The sequence below is a fragment of the Danio aesculapii genome, chromosome 9 (genome assembly GCF_903798145.1).
Source record: "Danio aesculapii chromosome 9, fDanAes4.1, whole genome shotgun sequence".
NCBI classification, from domain to species: Eukaryota; Metazoa; Chordata; class Actinopteri; order Cypriniformes; family Danionidae; genus Danio; species Danio aesculapii.
In genome coordinates, this window is record NC_079443.1 from 22,936,008 (window position 1) to 22,956,022 (window position 20,015).

The 20,015-nt window shown below is 34.1% G+C and overlaps 1 protein-coding gene across 1 annotated transcript in view; it reads right to left on the bottom strand.

The window, feature by feature from the left end:
• pard3bb (par-3 family cell polarity regulator beta b) overlaps positions 1-20,015 on the bottom strand; it is a 641,621-nt gene that overhangs the window by 162,906 nt on the left and 458,700 nt on the right. The window contains exon 19 of the mRNA XM_056465228.1: positions 1-117. Coding sequence (XP_056321203.1) covers positions 1-117 — 117 coding nt within the window. The remainder of the gene's footprint in view (positions 118-20,015) is intronic.

The following is a 20,015-nucleotide window of genomic DNA, read 5'->3' on the forward strand; positions in this document are numbered from 1 at the left end:
CTTTCTCTTTCTTCCTTCATCCTCTCCAACTCCTCCTCGCTCAGAATCTCTGCCGTCTGCTTCAGCGCATTCATTTTTGTCTCCGACTTGCTCTTCTCTTCCTTTTTCTTTCCGAATCTAAAGGAGATACAGAGAAGGGGAGGGCATAGAAAGACATCACTGAATGATCAGTTTGCAAATGACGTTTATCTAGGAAAACAGGCCGAGTGTCTATCTAGTGTGTGCGCATGTCTGTGTGTGTGTGTACTCCAGGGAGTTCCTAAATCGCTGTAGGGGCCAGAGCGTGTCAGTTGAGATGCTCTGTTAACATGCATCATTTCTGCACCAGTGATTGAGTCCTGCACCCGTCTCCATTTTCCCTGCTCATAGAAGGTCATTTCTCATGTGTGCCTGTGTCTCAAACCCACTGTTGCCCAGTAGAGCAGCACAGCACTCGGCTTCAACGCAGTGTATCAATGTCAGAGTGAGCAGGGGCCGTGCCCTGCGGCTACATACACACACACACAAATACACACACACCAGGACTCATCTAACACACAGAGGAAAGTCAGAGGAAAGGAATCACCCCAGTATCCTATATGCTACTCACGCACAAACACAAGGATGTGATCTGATCTAGATTATCTCTACAGTACATCAATCTCACACATCTGTACTGTACATAATGATCATGATGTGAACATTCTTTCATCATATTCGGTAACAACAAGGGAGAACAACAGTTTTCGAGAATCCTACACAGCACTGAAGGTGACACTTAGGTATGCATGCAATGATATCAATTAAACCATTTCCCCCCTTCTATTGCTGTTGTTGTTGTTCTTTTTTTTTTGTTTTAGTTTGTTTAAGTAATGCTAGTATTTTTTTATTGGTATAGGCCGGAGGTGTCCAAACTCGGTCCTGGAGGGCCAGTGTTCTGCACAGCTTAGCTCCAACTTTCTTCAACAGACCTCCCTGGATGTTTCTAGTATATAGAGAAAAAGCTTGATTAGCTGGTTCAGGTGTGTTTAATTGGGGTTGGAACTAAAATACACAGGAGACTGGCCCTCTAGGACGGAGTTTGGACACCCCTGGTATAGGCCTTTAACATCTAGTAAAAGAACCACCAATGAAAAATAGTCTTTGGGCTAGGGCTTCAAAATATTGGAAAAATCTGACATTGCAAGATTTATATATATATATATAATAAATGATTTATTTTATCTTTGCCATGATGACAGTAAATAATATTCGACTAGATATTTTTCAAGACACTTCTATACAGCTTAAAGTGACATTTAAAGGCTTAACTAGGCTTGTTCAAACAAACAAACTTACTAACGAACGAACAAACAAACAAATGAACGGTCGAATAAAAACAATTTTAAAAATCATTATATAACAATAACCAAACAAATGAACACAACAATTTAGGAAAACAAGTAATGAGTCAATGAACACGCAAATGAATTGAACGAACAAACGAACGAACGAACGAATGAACGAACGAACGAACGAATGAATGAACAATCAACGAGATAAAAATAGAACAATTAAGCAAATCATTATTTAACAATTACCAAACATATTAACAAAACAATTTAAGAAAACAAGGAATGAGTCAATAAACATGTAAATGAATTGAACGAACAAATGAACGAATGAAAAAAAAAACAATTAAACAAATCATTATATAACATTAACCAAGCAAATTAACAAAACAATTTAAGAAAACAACGAATGAGTTAATACACATGCAAATAAATCGAACAAACAAAAGAACGAACGAACGAACGAACGAACAAACAAACAAACGAACTAATGAATGAATGAATGAATGAATGAACGAACAAACAGATAAAAATAACAATAAAACAAATATTTATATAACAATAACCAAACAAATTAACAAAACAATTTAAGAAAACAAGGAACGAGTCAATAAGCATGCAAATGAATTGAACGAATGAACAAACGAACAGATAAAAATAAAACAAACAAATTATCATATAACAATAAACAACCAAATTTACAAAACAATTTAAGAAAACAAGGAATGAGTCAATGAACATGCAAATGAATCAAACATTTGAACGAATGAATGAACGAACAAACAAACAAATGAATAAAAACCATTAAACAAATAATTATATAACAATAACCAAACAAATTTACAAAACAAATTAAGAAAACAACGAAAGAGTCAATTAACATGCAAATGAATCAACTTCTTCACAAACCAGTTATAAAAACCCTAGATTGTCCTGCTTTGATTTCCATGATAGTTCATTCATTTGTTCATTCATTGATTTTTTCATTTGTTTGTTTATTAATGCATTAATTAATTCATAATCTTGGCTATTTATTCATTTGTTCGCACTATCAACAAGCTAATAACTCATTCCATGAATCACTCTAGATTCACTGAATCAATGAACCATCAAACCAATGAAGAAACATAAATCACTGAAACAAAGAATACACAATAAATTAACAAAAAAGATTAATATTAAAGAAAAAGACAAATAAAGATCAAATAAATACAAAGAAAATCCTCAAAGCCTCTTTCATTTGTTTTAACTTTGTTTACATCTCTTCAACAAAACCTTTGAGACACGACGCCCTCAAAAACGGGAGTTTAACACAAATTCAACAGGACTGTTTTCAGATGTTGTGGGAAGCTCCAGAGGGCACAGAGTTAATAAAACGAAAAGAGTAGCACAATTCAGAGGTGATTCACACTGGCCTGCAGCTCAGTCATCCAGGCCTCATCTAAATCAACAGATCTGTCCAGAACATTTCTCTCTTTCTCTCCGTCTCCACCCGCTACTCAGATGATTCACTGCCCGTCAACGCTCCAATCCTTGCTCTTGTTTCCAAACAAAGTCCAACGAACAAAATGCTACGTTGCCAAGTTGCTGACTGACATTGCCAGGAGGTGAAGACAGTTTTTTTCCAGACACATTGAGCGTTAAGACATTTGTAGGATGTGTCAGTGAGCAAATTAACTTTCTACCATCCTAACCAAAGGATTTGGGAGATTTACTGGACATAAATATTTCTTACTGGCCACGAAACTGCATTTTGCAAACCATGAAGATATTAAGAATTATTTATGAACAGACATTCTCTCCGCTCATGTTTCATGAACGAGGCCCAATAATAATTTAGTTGCCCGCTCATATTGCCTTAATTAGATTCGCTCATTGCCTACGCCAGACGAGATGTTTTGAAACTAAAGTATAAACACAGAGAGCTCTCAGAGGACAGTGCGACACACAAATATGAGTGAACCCAGAAACGTGAGACGGCAGGAGACACATACGCAGAGCTCTTCTGAGTAATCAGCACTCACTAATGCAGCTTATGTGCCATTGTCCACCTACACATATGATAACACACACTCATGCCTTATACCTGTACTTACAGCATTCCCATCACACGCATTAATTCTGAAAGGAAAAGAAAACATAGCATATACTGAACGTCCCAGGTCACCCAGCAGTGTTAGCTTATTACAGTAAATCTCTCTTCTAAACTCTATTGATAAAGCTGCTTTCTTAGTAAAAAAAAAAATGCTACTTGCTCAAACTGCTTATTTAAAATGGGGGGGGGGTCTTAATTGTTTTAAGGGTAATCTACTTAAGTTTGTAAAAACAATTAAGTTATCTTAAAGGACACCTATGGTGAAAAATCTACTTTTAAAGCTGTTTGGACAGACATATGTGTAGGTATAGAGTATAGACCTTCATATTGGGGTGATATAAACACACCCAGTCATTTATTTATTTATTTTTTCAATTTAGCAACATAAAAACGGTGGACCAATTGGAGCGTTTTTTTCAGGCCGATCACAACTTGACGTAGGAGTGCCGTCTCCCTGCCCACCGATATTGATTGACAGCTGTGTATTAACATGTCTCCTTAGTATCACATATACTCATATCAACAAGACAGGACGTGCGCAAAGCAACTGGGAATAAAAGGTCTGTTATGTTTGCTAGGATCATCAATCATCATCAAACGTGATCAAGAGTGAGTTTTACAAGTTTAAAATGGTTTAAAACAGTGCATGTGTGGAATGAATTACAGCGATTCACTTCAGATTTACTTCATCGATGGGCGGGGAGGACTAATCTTAAAGGTGCAGTACAAAAAAACAGCAACAAGCTTTTACCAGCTATAAAACAGAAAATACAGACAGCTATAATAAATAATCTGATGGGTGTTTTGAGCTGAAACTTTACAGACACATTCTGGGGACACAAAAAACGTATCTTAAATCTGGAAAAAGGGGTAACCTAGGTGCCCTTTAAAGAATTTGTGTTGGGGCAACATGAAGAAATTGTCTGGAACTCAACATTTATTTATTTATTGTTAATGTTGGAACTGCTCTAATAAACTCAGGCAGACTTTAATCAGATTTACTGATTTCACTGTGACTAAAAACATTAATAAGGTGCTATTATAGGCATATTATTGCAAGTGATCCAACCCTCAAAGAATGTTTTGAGAATTCACCTCATCTAGTACACAAGAGAACATCTAATAGCTGTTATATGTTGGTGAGAGCTGATCTGAAACCGGCTCTGCATTTTTTACATAATATACCACATGGGAATTTTAAATGTGGGAAATTGTTAACAATGCAACTTCATATAGAAAACCTCAACTTTTTTACAAAACCTCATACAGCTAAAAAGTTCAAAATTCGAGGCACCGGGATCTTGATAAATTGCTGTTACAACATGAAGACTTTTGGATTTTCACTTTAGATACATTGTCTCCTAGAGGTTTAAACGAGTTAGATATTGCTCCATCCTGATTTACTTTAGTACTTTAGTATCAATCCTATCAGATTTATTCCAGTGAATTGATTTAGAAAACAACTGAAATAATCAGATTCATTCAAGTAAACTCAAAATCAAATACTGTGTGTTCTATGATGTAAAATGTAATATTTATTTTACTGAATCAATTAAAATAGTCACATTAAATAGTCACATTAATTCCGCTGAGCTGATTTTAAACAATATTTTCATTCTAGTGAATTAATTAAAATGGCCACAATCATTCTGCTAAACTCTGAAATTAGCAAACTAAATGAACCAGTGATACTCATTCGACTTAACCAATTTAAAAAAGTCTGATTTTAAACTGTAGATTTATTTTTAACAAACCAATTAAAATATATACATTTTACTGTTCTGATTTAAGTCAATCTGTTTAATTGATTTAAACTAATGTTTATTTTACTGAACCAAATTAAATAGACTCATTCCAGTGAACCTATTCAAAATGTGTGATTCATTCTAGTGAAATGATTCAAAAAGTAATATTAATTCTATTGAACTGATATAAAACAGGACATTTTACATTTGTAAATCAATTCAGTCAGATTCATTCGAGTGAAGTAAGAAACTATTGAAATAATCTGATTCAAGTAAACTTAAAAGTCATATATTGTGTGCTCTATGATGTAAAATGGAATATATATATATATATATATATATATATATATATATATATATATATATATATATATATATATATATATATATATATATATATATATATATATATATTATTTTTTTATTATTGAATCAATTAGGCCCGGTTTACACTGCCAGTTAAATGCGATTTTTTGCTCATGTGTTCTGAAAAATGAAAACATGAAAAAAAACATGCATTCTGATATTCAGAGATCAATTTTAGGCCTCCTTCATATGTGGAAATAAATTAAATTTAAATCAGATATATGACAATACGATTCATGTAAACAGGCAGATCGGATTTTATTGAGGCATTTCGTTTTGTACGTCATTAAACTTGCGACAATGTGGTAGTTCACTGCGGTTTAATGACGTAGAAAGAAGAGCGTGTGTGGAGACTCTGACACGATAAAAACAACAACAGAGGAAACATGGAGGAGGAAAGTGGTCAGTCACCACAATTTGCTCCCACCAGACCTGAGATTTCTCTCGTACCCACAAATTCCTCTGAATGGTGGAGTACACCATATATAAACCATAGGTGCAAGCTGTGATGACGGCCCTTTCCCTCCTCCACCTCAAAAACATTTTAAAATTGGGCGAACTTCACATAATTCACAGAGCTGAAAGCAAGACAATTTCTTCCATCGTGGCTAGTGTGGCGCAGATGCTAGAACCCGCCTTTACGCATGCGCGACATCGTAAATTGTATGGCAAGTGTAAACCATAGACTGTAAAAGATATGGATGTAGTATCCGTGACGTCACCCATAGGTTTCTGAACACTGCAAAAGAAGCTACAAGAAGGCGCGGCCAACCATCGTCATTTTGCTCACGCGTCATCGCACCCATGGCGGGATACCAAACAAGGGCAAAGAGGCGGAGCTACAGACAAATGCTAGCATTTTGCTTTGAACCTGGCTTAGACAGACTTTACTTTGGGAGAACGCTTAATACTTTCTTACCTGTGAATCGTTTGTGTTCTGACCACATGTGCTTGGTTGTACACTAAATCAATAAAGTGTTTAGACTTTTAAAAACACTGTTGTAATATACTGAGCCACTAAACATTTTTTTATTATGTTTTTCAACAGGAAGAAAACACTTCAAATATTGTCTGTGCAAGACTATTGATGAAATCTAGGCATAACACTGTATGACAACGCTTCAGGTGACTGTTCTAGAGCCTACAGCTAATCAATCGGTCAGATTCTGGAGTGCTTTGCAGGTTTAAAGAAAATGATAAATGAGCTTAAATAAAACAAATACATTTATAGAGATGGTATATAAGTATAGAATTTCACTCACCTGAGAAATGGAGGCAACTTGAACAGTTTGTGAGCACAATTAAGTGCACACAGCGTGCCATTTCATCTGATAATTGTAGTAAATAATCCCAAAAGGCAGCTGACTGTGTAAAGGAACATTAAACAAAACAAAAATACGATAAATATGCAGAGTTCAGCGGCTAATTAGCTGGAATCAGCTGAGGTGACGATACAGTGAGCAGCGAGACCTAACTGTCACTCAAGTGGCCATGCCCTTAAATATGCAAACTTAATATAACTTAATAAAAACAAATTGGATGAGTTATAAAAAATTCACCCCTTCACAGTTGTCATGAAGGGTAATATTAGCTATATGCACCAAAACCATCGTTTGTACCAAGCAGTAAACATGTTTTTATCAGCTGTAAAAAATGGCCAATTTCCCATTGGAGTCAGAAATAACCTGGACTTCCTGGAGCCAGCCCCCCAAGGCGAGTCGATGATTTGCAGTTTTAGTTACTTCCATATTGGCTTCCCGAGGGAGAGCGAGAGGTTGCCGCTTGGTGTAAACACACTAATCGGATGTGGGTCACAATAAAAGAACATGTAAACGGACAGACAAAAAAATCTGATATAGGCAACAAATCGGAATTGGGCATCAAGACCTGACAGTGTAAACATGTCACATTAATATCGCTGAGCTGATTTTAAACAGCTTTCATTCAAGTGAACTGATTCAAATAGTCACAATCATTCTGCTAAACGCATTTAAGAATCTGATATTCTAACTATTGAGACTCATTCAACTAAACCAATTTAAAAAGTCCGAACTGATTTGAAACTGCAGATTTATTTTAATGAACTAATTGAAATATATACCTTTTACTGATCTGAATCAAAAGCCAATCTGTTAAACTGATTTAAAGAAACATGTTTATTTTACAAATAAGCAAAATCAAATATTTAGATTAATTCAAGTGAACCGATTCAAACTGTCTAAATCATTCATGTGAACTGATTCATCAAGTCAAATTCACTCTGTGAAAATATATATTTTAATTAAAGTAATCATTATTTTTTTATTATTATTGAACTAATTCAACTAAATACATTCTAATGATCCAATAAGAAGACTCAGATTCTACTGATTCAAAATGCAAATCACCAATGGAAGGGTTATTCATTCATTCATTTTCTTTTCAGCTTAGTCCCTTTATTAATCTGGGGTCACCACAGCGGAATGAACCACCAACTTATCCAGCATATGTTCTACGTAGCGGATGCCCTTCCAGCCGCAATCCATCACTGGGAAACATCCATACACACTCATTCACAAACACTACAGTCAATTTAGTTTATTGAATTCACCTATAGCACATGTCTTTGGACTTGTGGGGGAAACCGGAGCATCCAGAGGAAACCCACGCCAACATGAGGAGAACATGCAAACTCCACACAAAAATGGCAACTGACCCAGCCGAGGTTTGAACCAGTGATGTTCTTGCTGTGAGGCGGTTGGGCTACCCACTGCGCCACCATTATATAAGGGTTATATGTTTACTATTTTTATTAAGTGAAATATTCAACTTATGCTGCCATTTACTATTATGGTCACTCTTCAGGTGATGTTTTTTTTTCTTTTGTTCTTGTTAAAGAGCCATACAGCAGGCCTATTACAACTATTTTACCACCCGCACATTGATATCCATTCCCAGCTTTAAAGTGAATGCCATAATTTATTTAGTCAAAACAGGAATGAGCCAGCTGCATTGGAAGCCTGAGGTGTGTGAGTGTATACCAGTAAAAGAAGCCTTGTAAACACAGGAATGCATTATGCTAAATGCGAAAGAAAAAGATGAGAAAGGACAAGCCATCCCACTGTTCCTCTCCCTCCATCACGCACTCTTCCTGTATGTCCTCTGGCTGTGTGTTTGTGTGTGGATGCAGCACTCTCATAACTTAATTACTGTATTTATCTTATTAGACTGCAGCTATTTAATGCTAGTGCTTTGGCATGCGTTTCCTGCACATCCATTCTGCTGCCTCATTAAGATCAGGCCCTATGAGACCAAAACGCTAAAACTCACACTAGCATTAACACATAACATGCTGCTAATGCATTCTGACACAACATTTATCAATACAATCCGTGTGAATAATTCATGGCCAAAAAAGTCTGGAGAACCATGACCATGAGCACTGCAAAAAAAGAGATTTTTTTGATGGAGCTCATGAGGTTTTGGCACAGATGAATAAATCAATGACTTGATTAATAACATAAAATGTCATTTTTGAGACACACAGAAATCTACATTGCATATATTGAGTTGCATAGTTGTTTAATTGTGTGTAGAAAGGTGCATCAGAATGCAGCTATCCCAACTATTAGCCTTTAGCCTGGTATCCATGACTGTGTATTCTTGCTAATTCAGTTTTCAAATACTCTTAAGAGGTTTCTATGAGTCTAGCACCGTGTACATGTGTGCTTAACTGTAATAAATATGCTTTTTTTTTAAATGAATAATGAATAAACAAAGCAAAGACATTAATATGTGTTATTTATGTACCTACACTGCCCTGCTGTAACTGTTTTCAATATCGAAAGCTATAAACAATATATTAGCACACCAAATTAGCATATCAGGGTGATTTCTGAAGGATCATAAAAGGCTGAAGACTTTAATGCTGTATATATGACAAGCTCTATTATATATATATATATATATATATATATATATATATATATTATATATATATATATATATATATATATATATATATAATATATATAATATTATATATATATATATATATATATATATATATATATATATATATATATATATATATATATATATATATATATATATACACACACATACATATATATATATACATATATATATATATATATATATACATATATATACATATATATATATATATATATATATATATATATATATATATATATATATATATATATATACACACATACATATATATATATACATATATATATATATATATATATATATATATATATATATATATATATATATACACACATATATATATATATATATATATATATATATATATATCTATATATATATTATATATATATATATATATATATAATATATACACACATACATATAGTTGTTTGAAACTTTGCTTCAAATAAATAAAGCCTTGCTTAGTATAAGGCATGTGTGCATGATGCAAATTTTGTGAACAGATCAGATTGTGGTCGCTTTTAGCTTGATTTTGTACCCTGGCATGCCATGTGCTCATTTGTACCCTGGCACCACAAGTGCCATGTGCATTTGTTTTGCACTATTTCTGTAAAAGGTTTCAACACTAAAGTGGACATTTTTTTATTGTGTTTTTGACAAAACAAGGCACATTAGATTGTAGGTATTCAGTAAGAAATGTATTTTCGTTTTTTTTTTCTTCTTTTTTTTTTTAAACTATAAACTAACTTAAGACAGAAACAAATAAACATAAGAAAAAACAAGAAAAAGAAATGAGTTAGTTTAATTGAATAAATCAGATTAAATGAATATATAAATAAATGAATGAACGAATAAAATAAATGAAATAAATAAATAAAACAAGACTTATGAGTCTTATGAATCAATGCATTTGCCGGCAGCAAGCTCTCTGTATGGTCCCTCACTAAAGCTAAGCAGGGCTGCGCACGATCAGTACCTGAATGGGAGACCACATGGTAAAGCTAGGTTGCTGCCTATTATAGTGATGTTAGTGAGACAAGTAGGGGACACTCAACCTGCGGTCCGTGTGGGTCCTAATGCCCCAATATATTGATGGGGACTTTATACTGCTCAGTGAGCACCATCTTTTAGATGAGACGATAAACTGAGGTCCTGACTCTGTGATCATAAAAAAAATCCAGGGATGTTCTTCGAAAAAGAGTAGGGGTTTAACCCCGGCATCCAGGCTAAATTTGCCCACTGGCCTCTGTCCATCATGGCCTCCTAACAGTCCCTATCTCATATTTAGCTTCATCACTCTGTCTCCTCTCCACCAATCAGCTAGTGTGTGGCCTGGCTCAATATGGCTGTCGCGTCATCCAGGTGGATGCTGCACACTAGTGATGGACGAGGAGATCCCCCCAATGTGTAAAGCACTATGAGTGTCTAGAAAAGTGCTATATAAATGTAAGTAATTATTATTATTATTATTATTATTATGATTATTATTATGAGGGTAGGGAGAGAGAAGGCATTCTTGATTGAAGGAGTACATTATGCCCAATATGGATTATTAAAGGGTCCCATGTTTTAAGTGGACATTTTTACCAATTATATCAGATTATCGCAAGTACAAGTACAACATTTGTCACTAATAACTTCTTAAGAGAGAAAGTGCAGACACTGGACAAGGATGAATCTTTTTATTGTTTGCATATGACTATAGTGACTGTTTTCATTAGCTCTGATCTTTGAGGAACATTTGCAGTTTCTGTGCATCTGGACTTTGGATTAAATTTACTACTGATTACAGAGCCATGTTTCCCATAAAAGCTATGCATGAGAATTACAACTGAATCATGATTGTTTTTCTAGAGCATCAGAGAGTGTTTGAACCTTTCCTAAATTTAAGAAGCAGAAGAGTGTGCTATCATAGATTATCTTCTGATGATTTTGTCAAATTGCAAGTGGATGCATCAGATGCTTCAAGCATGATTCTAGAGTCTAAGCTAAAGGGCACAGTGGCCTCCATCAAAGACAGATCCCAGCTGAGCACAAACCAGCACATGTATAAATAAAGGCAGTAATTAGGCTGTCGTAAGAGACCCTGCCAGTATCTTCAGCTGTTCAGAGAAGCTTCAAACACAGGCTGTCAGTTAAGCAGTTAAGCAGGCACAGTGTTTAGAGGGAGGAGTCTCGGTAAAAGAAAAAGACAGATGTGGCATGACAAATCACTACTAACTTTTATGAAGTTACAGCAGGAAACTTCTATTTTTCCAATTAACATAAATGAATAAATAAATAAATAAATAAATTAATTAAGACAAAGGCAATGGCCAAAATATCATGTTTTCATTTGCTGTAATCAAAAATAATAAAGCTTATTTCACTAAATATTGCTCTCTCAACTCTTCTTAAGTATAAACATTGATGTTTAGTTGTCTAAAAATGAATCAAAACATTTTTATTATTTAAACTAACTCTCATTGTATGCAAAATGTGACATTTACATGATATTCCGAAGAAACAACATCAGTATTTTACAGAATAATAGAGAAAAAAATGTGTTTTACTCTAACAAAACTATAATTCATACCAATCAATTAAAGCAAATACAAAAACAAAAATAAAAAAACACTGTGATTACAAATATTATAACAAATGCTAGTATTTAAAATGTCATTTATTTTTGTCATACCAACGATACATTCATTTTCATATTATTTCAGTCTTGGGCGATGCATGATCTTTCAGAAACCATTCTAATATAATCTGATTTGTTAGAGTTCTAAAGTAATAAATAATTAAAAGCTAAACCGTTATTGTACACGAGAAAATATATTTAATTTGTTTTGTAAAATATTCATAAAACTGTAAATGACAGGCTATTTTTAATGCACTAAAGAGCAATATAGTTGTCAGCATGTACAATAGATTGATTTGAATAATTTCAGATTTGGATTTGTTAATGACCAGCAAAAAATAAATAAATAAATACATACATAAATAAATAAACAAACAACAATAAAATAACAATTTAATAATAATAACAACAACAATAATAAACAATAATATACTACTACTACCATTACTACTACTACTACTACTAATAATAATAATAAAAATAAGTTTTACTACTACTACTACTAATAATAATAATCTTAACCAAAAATCACTGCAGAACTTAAATATACAAATTATATATATATATATATATATATATATATATATATATATATATATATATATATATATATATAAATTAATCTTAACAAATAAACAGATCTTACAATAATCTTTTAGCAATAACATAAAATATAAAATAATATTTTAAGCCCAAAATTAGGCACAGTCTTTATATATTTACACACTAGAGATCAGCAATATTTTGTTACAGAATGTTCTGGGAATATTGAATATTCCAGAGCTCCAAGATAACGCTGAAAATCCAGACAGGCACATACCCTGTTTTTATTAAAGTGTGACACAAAATATTATCCTAACAATCGACGACAATTGGAGCATTGTAAAAGTGATTTACTATACTGATAGTTTATCAAAATTGAGTGTAAAATTGCCTAACAGAGAAGTCAAGAGCTGCTGATTGTTCCACCGTGTTAAATTCATCACGCGGCAGTAAACTCTACAGGGGGTGAAGGCCTGCGGAGAAGCCAAACTGTGCTGATCATTACCAAGAAATACATCACGGCTCTCTCCCCCTCTCCCTGTGCCAAACATTCATTTCCTCCATGTCTAATTAAACTACCTGCTCGTAGAGTAAAAATATAGTGTCTTTTCCCACACGTTCGCCCGTTAATTCACTCCCCTTCTGCTTTCCTGCTTTGCTAGGACTCTCTTTCTTTCTCTCTCTCTCTCTCTCTCTCTCTTTCTGTGTCAAAGCGCTGTAGGCAAATCTGTATCCTCTCTGGATAACGTTTCCCTGAGGGCTGCAGGCAAAGAAAAGACTGGGATTTAATCTATTCTTCTGAAGAGATGGAATGAGTTGAAAATGGTGCTTTAACAGATTCTCACTCTGACCGCCTTTAACACACACTTACACACCACCACACACATAAATATACAGCATGGTTTATTTAAAGTCCCCCTGAAATTAAATTTAAAGTCTGCCTGTTAAAATCAATATGTCTGTCTTAAGGTTATCTGTAAGTTATAGCAGTGGCCCTCAAAGTGGTCCGCTGACTTGTTTCAGTCCATGGATCAATTGCTACTGGGCCGCACAAGAAATCATTAATTATTTCCATTTTATTCATTACCTAAATCTCAATGATCTTTGAGTTTAAAAAATGACTGTATTCTATCACTTCGGCCCCTTGAGCACCCAAACTCCACCCTCAAGCCGTAAAATGAATACGAAACAGAAGTCTTTGGAAAAATTATTTGCAAAGTGGAAAATGCGCAGTGAAGGACCCGCAAACTGCTAAGGAACAGATCCGCAATCCATTTGTCAACAAATCAGGGGAATCCACCATGTCTGTGCAAGATCAACTGGTGGAGATTGCAAATGACGTGGCCTTTCAGGGGCCATTCTAATATCAAGTATTTCTAGAGTTAGCGCACGTTCATTATTTCCAATGGAGGTGTGCGGCTTGTGCGCGCAAGCAGCGTGATGCGCTCACGCCTGCCAGATGCACGCAGTTAAATGAATGCTGTGAGCGCACTGCAGGTCACGTGACAAGAACTGACCCATCGATCAGCTTCAGTTTGTATGGAATATACATATTTGGGTGGACTAATTATCTCAGACAAACACAGAACACCCAAATACTGCAGTGCATTGTATTTTTCTCCATAAATAAAACATGTATCAGAGTCACAGCAATGTTTTGTCAGCTTGTCATCTTCTGAGAAAATGATTGATGGTCGCCTAGCAATTTACGAACCACTGTCCCACCCAGCCACTGAGCTATAGTGTGCTCCAAAATAAAGACAACGATTGTATTTAGAAGATATACACATTCAAAACATTTCCAATAAATTTTATGATACCACAGTGCACTTGATGTTGCTGAATGGTATTGGTTTACAGAGAATCATCACCAGTCTTCTTGTGACTAACAGCCAAATGCCAAGAAGCAAGAACATAATTTGCAGTACGTCCTCTACAGTCGTTTACAATGCATCTAAATGTGTGGAAAGTGCAAGAGGCACATTACTTGTACATTTAAATTAATGTACATCTACATTTGAAAAATCGTACGATATGTAAACAGCCTACATAACTTTGTTCGAGCGAGTATAATGTTGATCACAGCTTTCTGGTGTACAACAAACCTACCACGTATAGCCAATTTATAGTTCTGCGTCAATGCAAGTTGTTGGACATTGTTTGCTATTTCTGTGCAGACTTTACTTTACTAAATATATGGATTTATCTGGAATGATTTTGAGAGTATAGCAACTAAATACTTAACGCATGATCAAATAAAATATGAAAATAAACTAAATGTATTTAAGGTTTACAAAGCAAATCCAGTCAGAACCACTTGTTTGGTCTTTGTTTTTGTCTGTTAGTCACATATAATATATCTATTAAAATAAAGAAAATGTTGCTTTACAAACTGTTGAAAATAAATCACATAAACATGTGCATATTATTACATATTACTACTGACCTTCATATAAAAACTGAATAAATATTTTCACACATCTATGTAAGTGAATAAACTGACAGAATGATGCAAATTCTCTGCATAACCTTCACCGTACCTTGATGTGCACCTCTCAAATAAATAAACTACACAAAGTGATGACGCAAAGCACAAGATCTGTGATTGGACGGCTTGGTATCGCTGATGAATATGGGTGGGGCTAAGAGCCATGGTAGTGGAGGGAAGCCAGTGCAGCGAGAGTTTAACAATTGTCAAGTTCTGCAGAGAAGCTTCAGATTTGTTTTGTGTTTACGTTATGATTAAATATGTCGAACATGCTACTTCTAAAGTAGCATCACACACATTTCACGTGAAAATCCAAAACATTGAGAAAGAAACTCAATAAAGTGGAACATAGAAACCCTACTGCCTACTATTGTTTTAAGTGTTGTTGCCAGAGCACAAACAGACAGAACACAGAAGTATAACACTCGCAATGGTAAACGGCAATCACTCGACAGTAAAGTAAAAATCAGGCTGAAGGACACTCCTGGTAGTGGAAACGCAAGCCTGATCAGGGTGACCAATTCTGAACCCTACTGTACTGAATTGTACCGTTCACTGGAAACAAGGTATTAGTGGTAACAATGTGGGGAGGAAACCCAAAAGTTGCATATACACTTACCAATCTATAGCTATAGCCTAGAGAGGAACTATAGTTTCACATTAATGTCTTCAAAACCACTGCAGCAGAGAATGACAGTTCAAAATGACCACTACCGCCACGTGTGACGCCGCCAAGGGACTAAGGGATTAGTAACATGTTTTCACGCATAACAGCAGATTGCGACAATACCGCCAGGGGGCACAAAGGAACAGGATGCGAGCGGAAATAAATACAGTAGCTGTAAATACCCTGCTACTAGTAAATGAAAATGAATTAACAAATCAAAGCATTCTAATTCCTTCATAAATCATTAAAAACTTGTTAGCACGCTTTATTATGATTGTAAACTTGTTAAGTGCAATGAGGATTCATTTTGGAAATTAAAACTAAAGAAATAAAAGACAACTAAAATAAAAGTACAATTAATTAAATAAATAAATAAATAAATAAATAAATAAATAAAGCAGTGTTTTAGCCTAAATATAAAGAGATGTGCAGTGTTTGTTATTTTAAAGTAATATGACTAAGACAGCCAATTAATAAGCTTTTTTTTATGTTATCATTTGCATTTTCTTAGTTTCTTTGTTTACAATTTAATTTTATGTATTAATTATTGTACAAAATTATAAATGAATAATTAAATAGGCCTAAATAATTACTGTACATGCACAGTAGTTTGTCCAAAGGTCATTATAATAAATAAATAAATAAATATATATATATATATATATATATATATATATATATATATATATATATATATATATATATATATATATATATATATATATATATATATATATATATATATATACATATACATACACATACATAAAATTACAAATAAATAAGTATAAATAATTACAAATAATTAAACAAATAAATAAACAAACAAATAAAAATTAATTAATAAACAAATAAATAAATAAATAAATAAATAAATAAATAAATAAATAAATAAATAAATAAATAAATAAAAGTTCAGATCTATTTAAATTCTACCATAAGTGTAGAAACATAGCTATTGCTTTTATAGACTGCCTGTCATGAGTCTGATGCACTTTAGCTCAACCTCTCTGACTGGAAGAGCTAAAACATAAATGCTACTGGCTATTTTTTTAAAGAGGAGGAGCTACTCAATAAGCTCTGCCCTGTCTTCAAAATTCAGATCAAATTATGTGACACACTGAGCAAAGATCTGCATTTCAAGGCACTCGAGTGAACTTTTTAAGAAAAGCTAGATGAATGTAAAATGCCTCAAATGAAGCATTCAGATGAAAGGGTTAAGAACACACCAAACTGAAAATCGTACACAAGCAGATAAACACAATGACCTCACACACACTTGCAGATCTCCGGCGTGCCGATAAAAGGGGACCCACAGGGCCCGTCTGTGTGTGTGATCTGAATATGATGGTATGTGGGGTGAGAGGCAGTTCACATCCATCCAGAAAGGAAAGACAAAGAAAGCAAGAGGAACATGAAAAACGGCTCAAAATGCTGCAGGGTAAAACTCGAAAGGCCACTTTCCCAGACACTGATTAAACCCAGTGCTACAGTGAACAGGATAATCACTGCTGGAAATGGTTCAACGTGATCTATGCCCGAGAAAGTACAGCATTATAGCATAAGGTTTCAGCGAGGAATACAAGTTAAAGGACAATATAGTTCACCCAAAGAAATGCATCCCAAAGTCATTATTTGCTCGCCTTGTTTCACAGTTTCTCCGACACTGTCCACTGATAAATAGTTACTGTTTAAACTATCCAAATAATGCTTTTACATATACAAGTGTTTTAGGAGTAAGATCGAGTAAGAATTGTCTCAGCTTTTTGTCAATTAACTGTAACATTGAGTACGCTAACAAGAACACCAATAATCCGATTTTTATATGATTAAGACAATACTCTGATTAAGAGTCTACCATTAAACACTTTTTGAGTACCTTAATCTGATTATAGTCATAATCGAACTAAACAGAAATCGGATTAAGATGTGGAGTATGCCTATTTTAGTCGCATTATTGGAGTGCAGTATAAACATGTAAACACCTTATTTAAACTATTAACGTCATGTAGGATTTTCGCCGAATTTTGTAACAAGGTGGTCTATACACACATGGTTGTTTGCACCTACTGAGTCAATAAAGGAGCACAGACACACCCGCATTGCGAAATGCCAATGGGTTTTTTTCCATTCAGAAATCAAATTCCATTTAAACAACACTCTTCCACCAGTACTTACTTCATAAGTGCATCCAACACCTCAGTTTGTCATGGAGGGGCATGCATGAAATGTTCCTGAATGAAAGTGAAAGTGCCAAACTGCAGTTAAAGTCGACAAATCAAAAATAAAACACCTGAAATTACATGAAACTCCAGAGGAAACATGGATAGCGTGGTGTCGCAATGATGTTAAACGATCTATGTGATATAACATGTAAAAAGGAACAATCAAAAAGCAACTCAGGTAAACACCTTAATCATATTATTGTCTTATTTAGATTAAGGCAAATAATTTGATTACTGATGTCCATGTAAACCATTGAATGTCTTTGAACATGAATGCCTATGTTGCATATCGCAACTTCTACTAACGATATTATAACTTTCAAAAACAAAATTTTCACAGCTATGAAAAAAAAAGTTCCTAAATAAGGTACTTTATACACAATTATAAGCTATATTACACAAAAAGATATGACGCCAGGCATTCAAAATTATTTCTAAAATCTCAATCTTCAAATCTAAAAATGAGATGAAAAAAATATGTAGTCTCATATAAACGGTCAGAATGATGGTTATAGATTTCTAGTGTTAAGTATAGGGTTGGGTATCGTTTGGGGTTATTTCAATACCGGTGCTATATCGATACTTATGAAACCGTACCGGTGCCAAAACGGTGCCTGAACCTATACTTTTGAGCCATAAAATTATTTGACAAAATTTTTTTTTAATAATTTTGATTGAACAATATAATTAAAGTTTAAAGTATACTTTGATTCATATTTTATTTATTTTAATTGCATGAATATACTTCTTTAAATCATTAGACTATTAACATAAATGCAATATTTGCATTATACAATTCACATTACATTAGCTTACCACTAACCTGTGGAAAGGCTGTCATCAAAATCAAGGAAAACCTTTTTTCTAGGGTTGGGGCTTGAGACTACGTTTATGGACATCAGTAATCTAATGATTTGCCTTAACCTGAATAAGACAATATTATGAATAGTAAGAATACTACTTAACTTGAGCTGCTTTTGGAATGTTCCTATCATTAGCCCGTTTTAAATTTTATCCATTAACGTCACTGTGTCACCATTTTTCAACTTTAACTGCAGTCAGCAGGTTCAATTTCATTCAGGAATATTTCATTCATGCCTTTGTGACTGAGGTATTTGATGCGAGCATTAAGTAAGGATGAGTGTTGTTTTAATGGAATTTGATACTGAACCCCAAATGGAAAGAAAAAACCTTAGCATTTCACGATGTGGGATTCTGTGGTCCTTTAAGGTCATCAAAAATCGCTGGTAGACTACATGGTAGACTCTTAATCAGAGTATTGTCTTAATCATACTAAAATCGGAGTATTGGTGTCCATGTAAACGTACTCAGTGAAGTGTTTGAGTATGTTTGATGTGTTTCCCCCTTACAAAAGCACAACTTATGTATAGCATCTGTTTCACGCTGAGCTGAATATAGGCACAGTTTAGATCGCTTAGTTTAAGCTAATTTGATTAATGTGATCATGCGTGCTATGAAGAGAGTCGCTCACTGGATGGGCCGCACTTCGCACTTTGTCTTTTATATTTAATCACCAAGAACAAACGGCTAACATGGCAAACAGTGTCCGTATCCCTCAGAGTTGTTTAGAATTACAGTTGAAGTCAGAATTATTAGCCCCCCTTTGAATTTCTTTTTCTTTTTCAAATATTTCCCAAATTATGTTTAACAGAGCAAGGAAATTTTCACAGTGTGTCTGATAATATTTTTTCTTCTGGAGAAAGTCTTATTCGTTTTATTTCAGCTAGAATAAAAGCAGTTTTTAATTTTTTAAAACCCATTTTAAGGTCAAAATTATTAGCCCCTTTAAGCTATATATTTTTTTCGATAGCAATAACTTGCCTAATTACCCTAACCTGCCTTGTTAACCTAATTAACCTAGTTAAGCCTTTAAATGTCATTTTAGGCTGTAAAGAAGTGTGTTGAAATATTTAGTCAAATATTATTTGTCGCAGCATCAGTGGCACCGAAATTAAGCACCGAAATTCATATG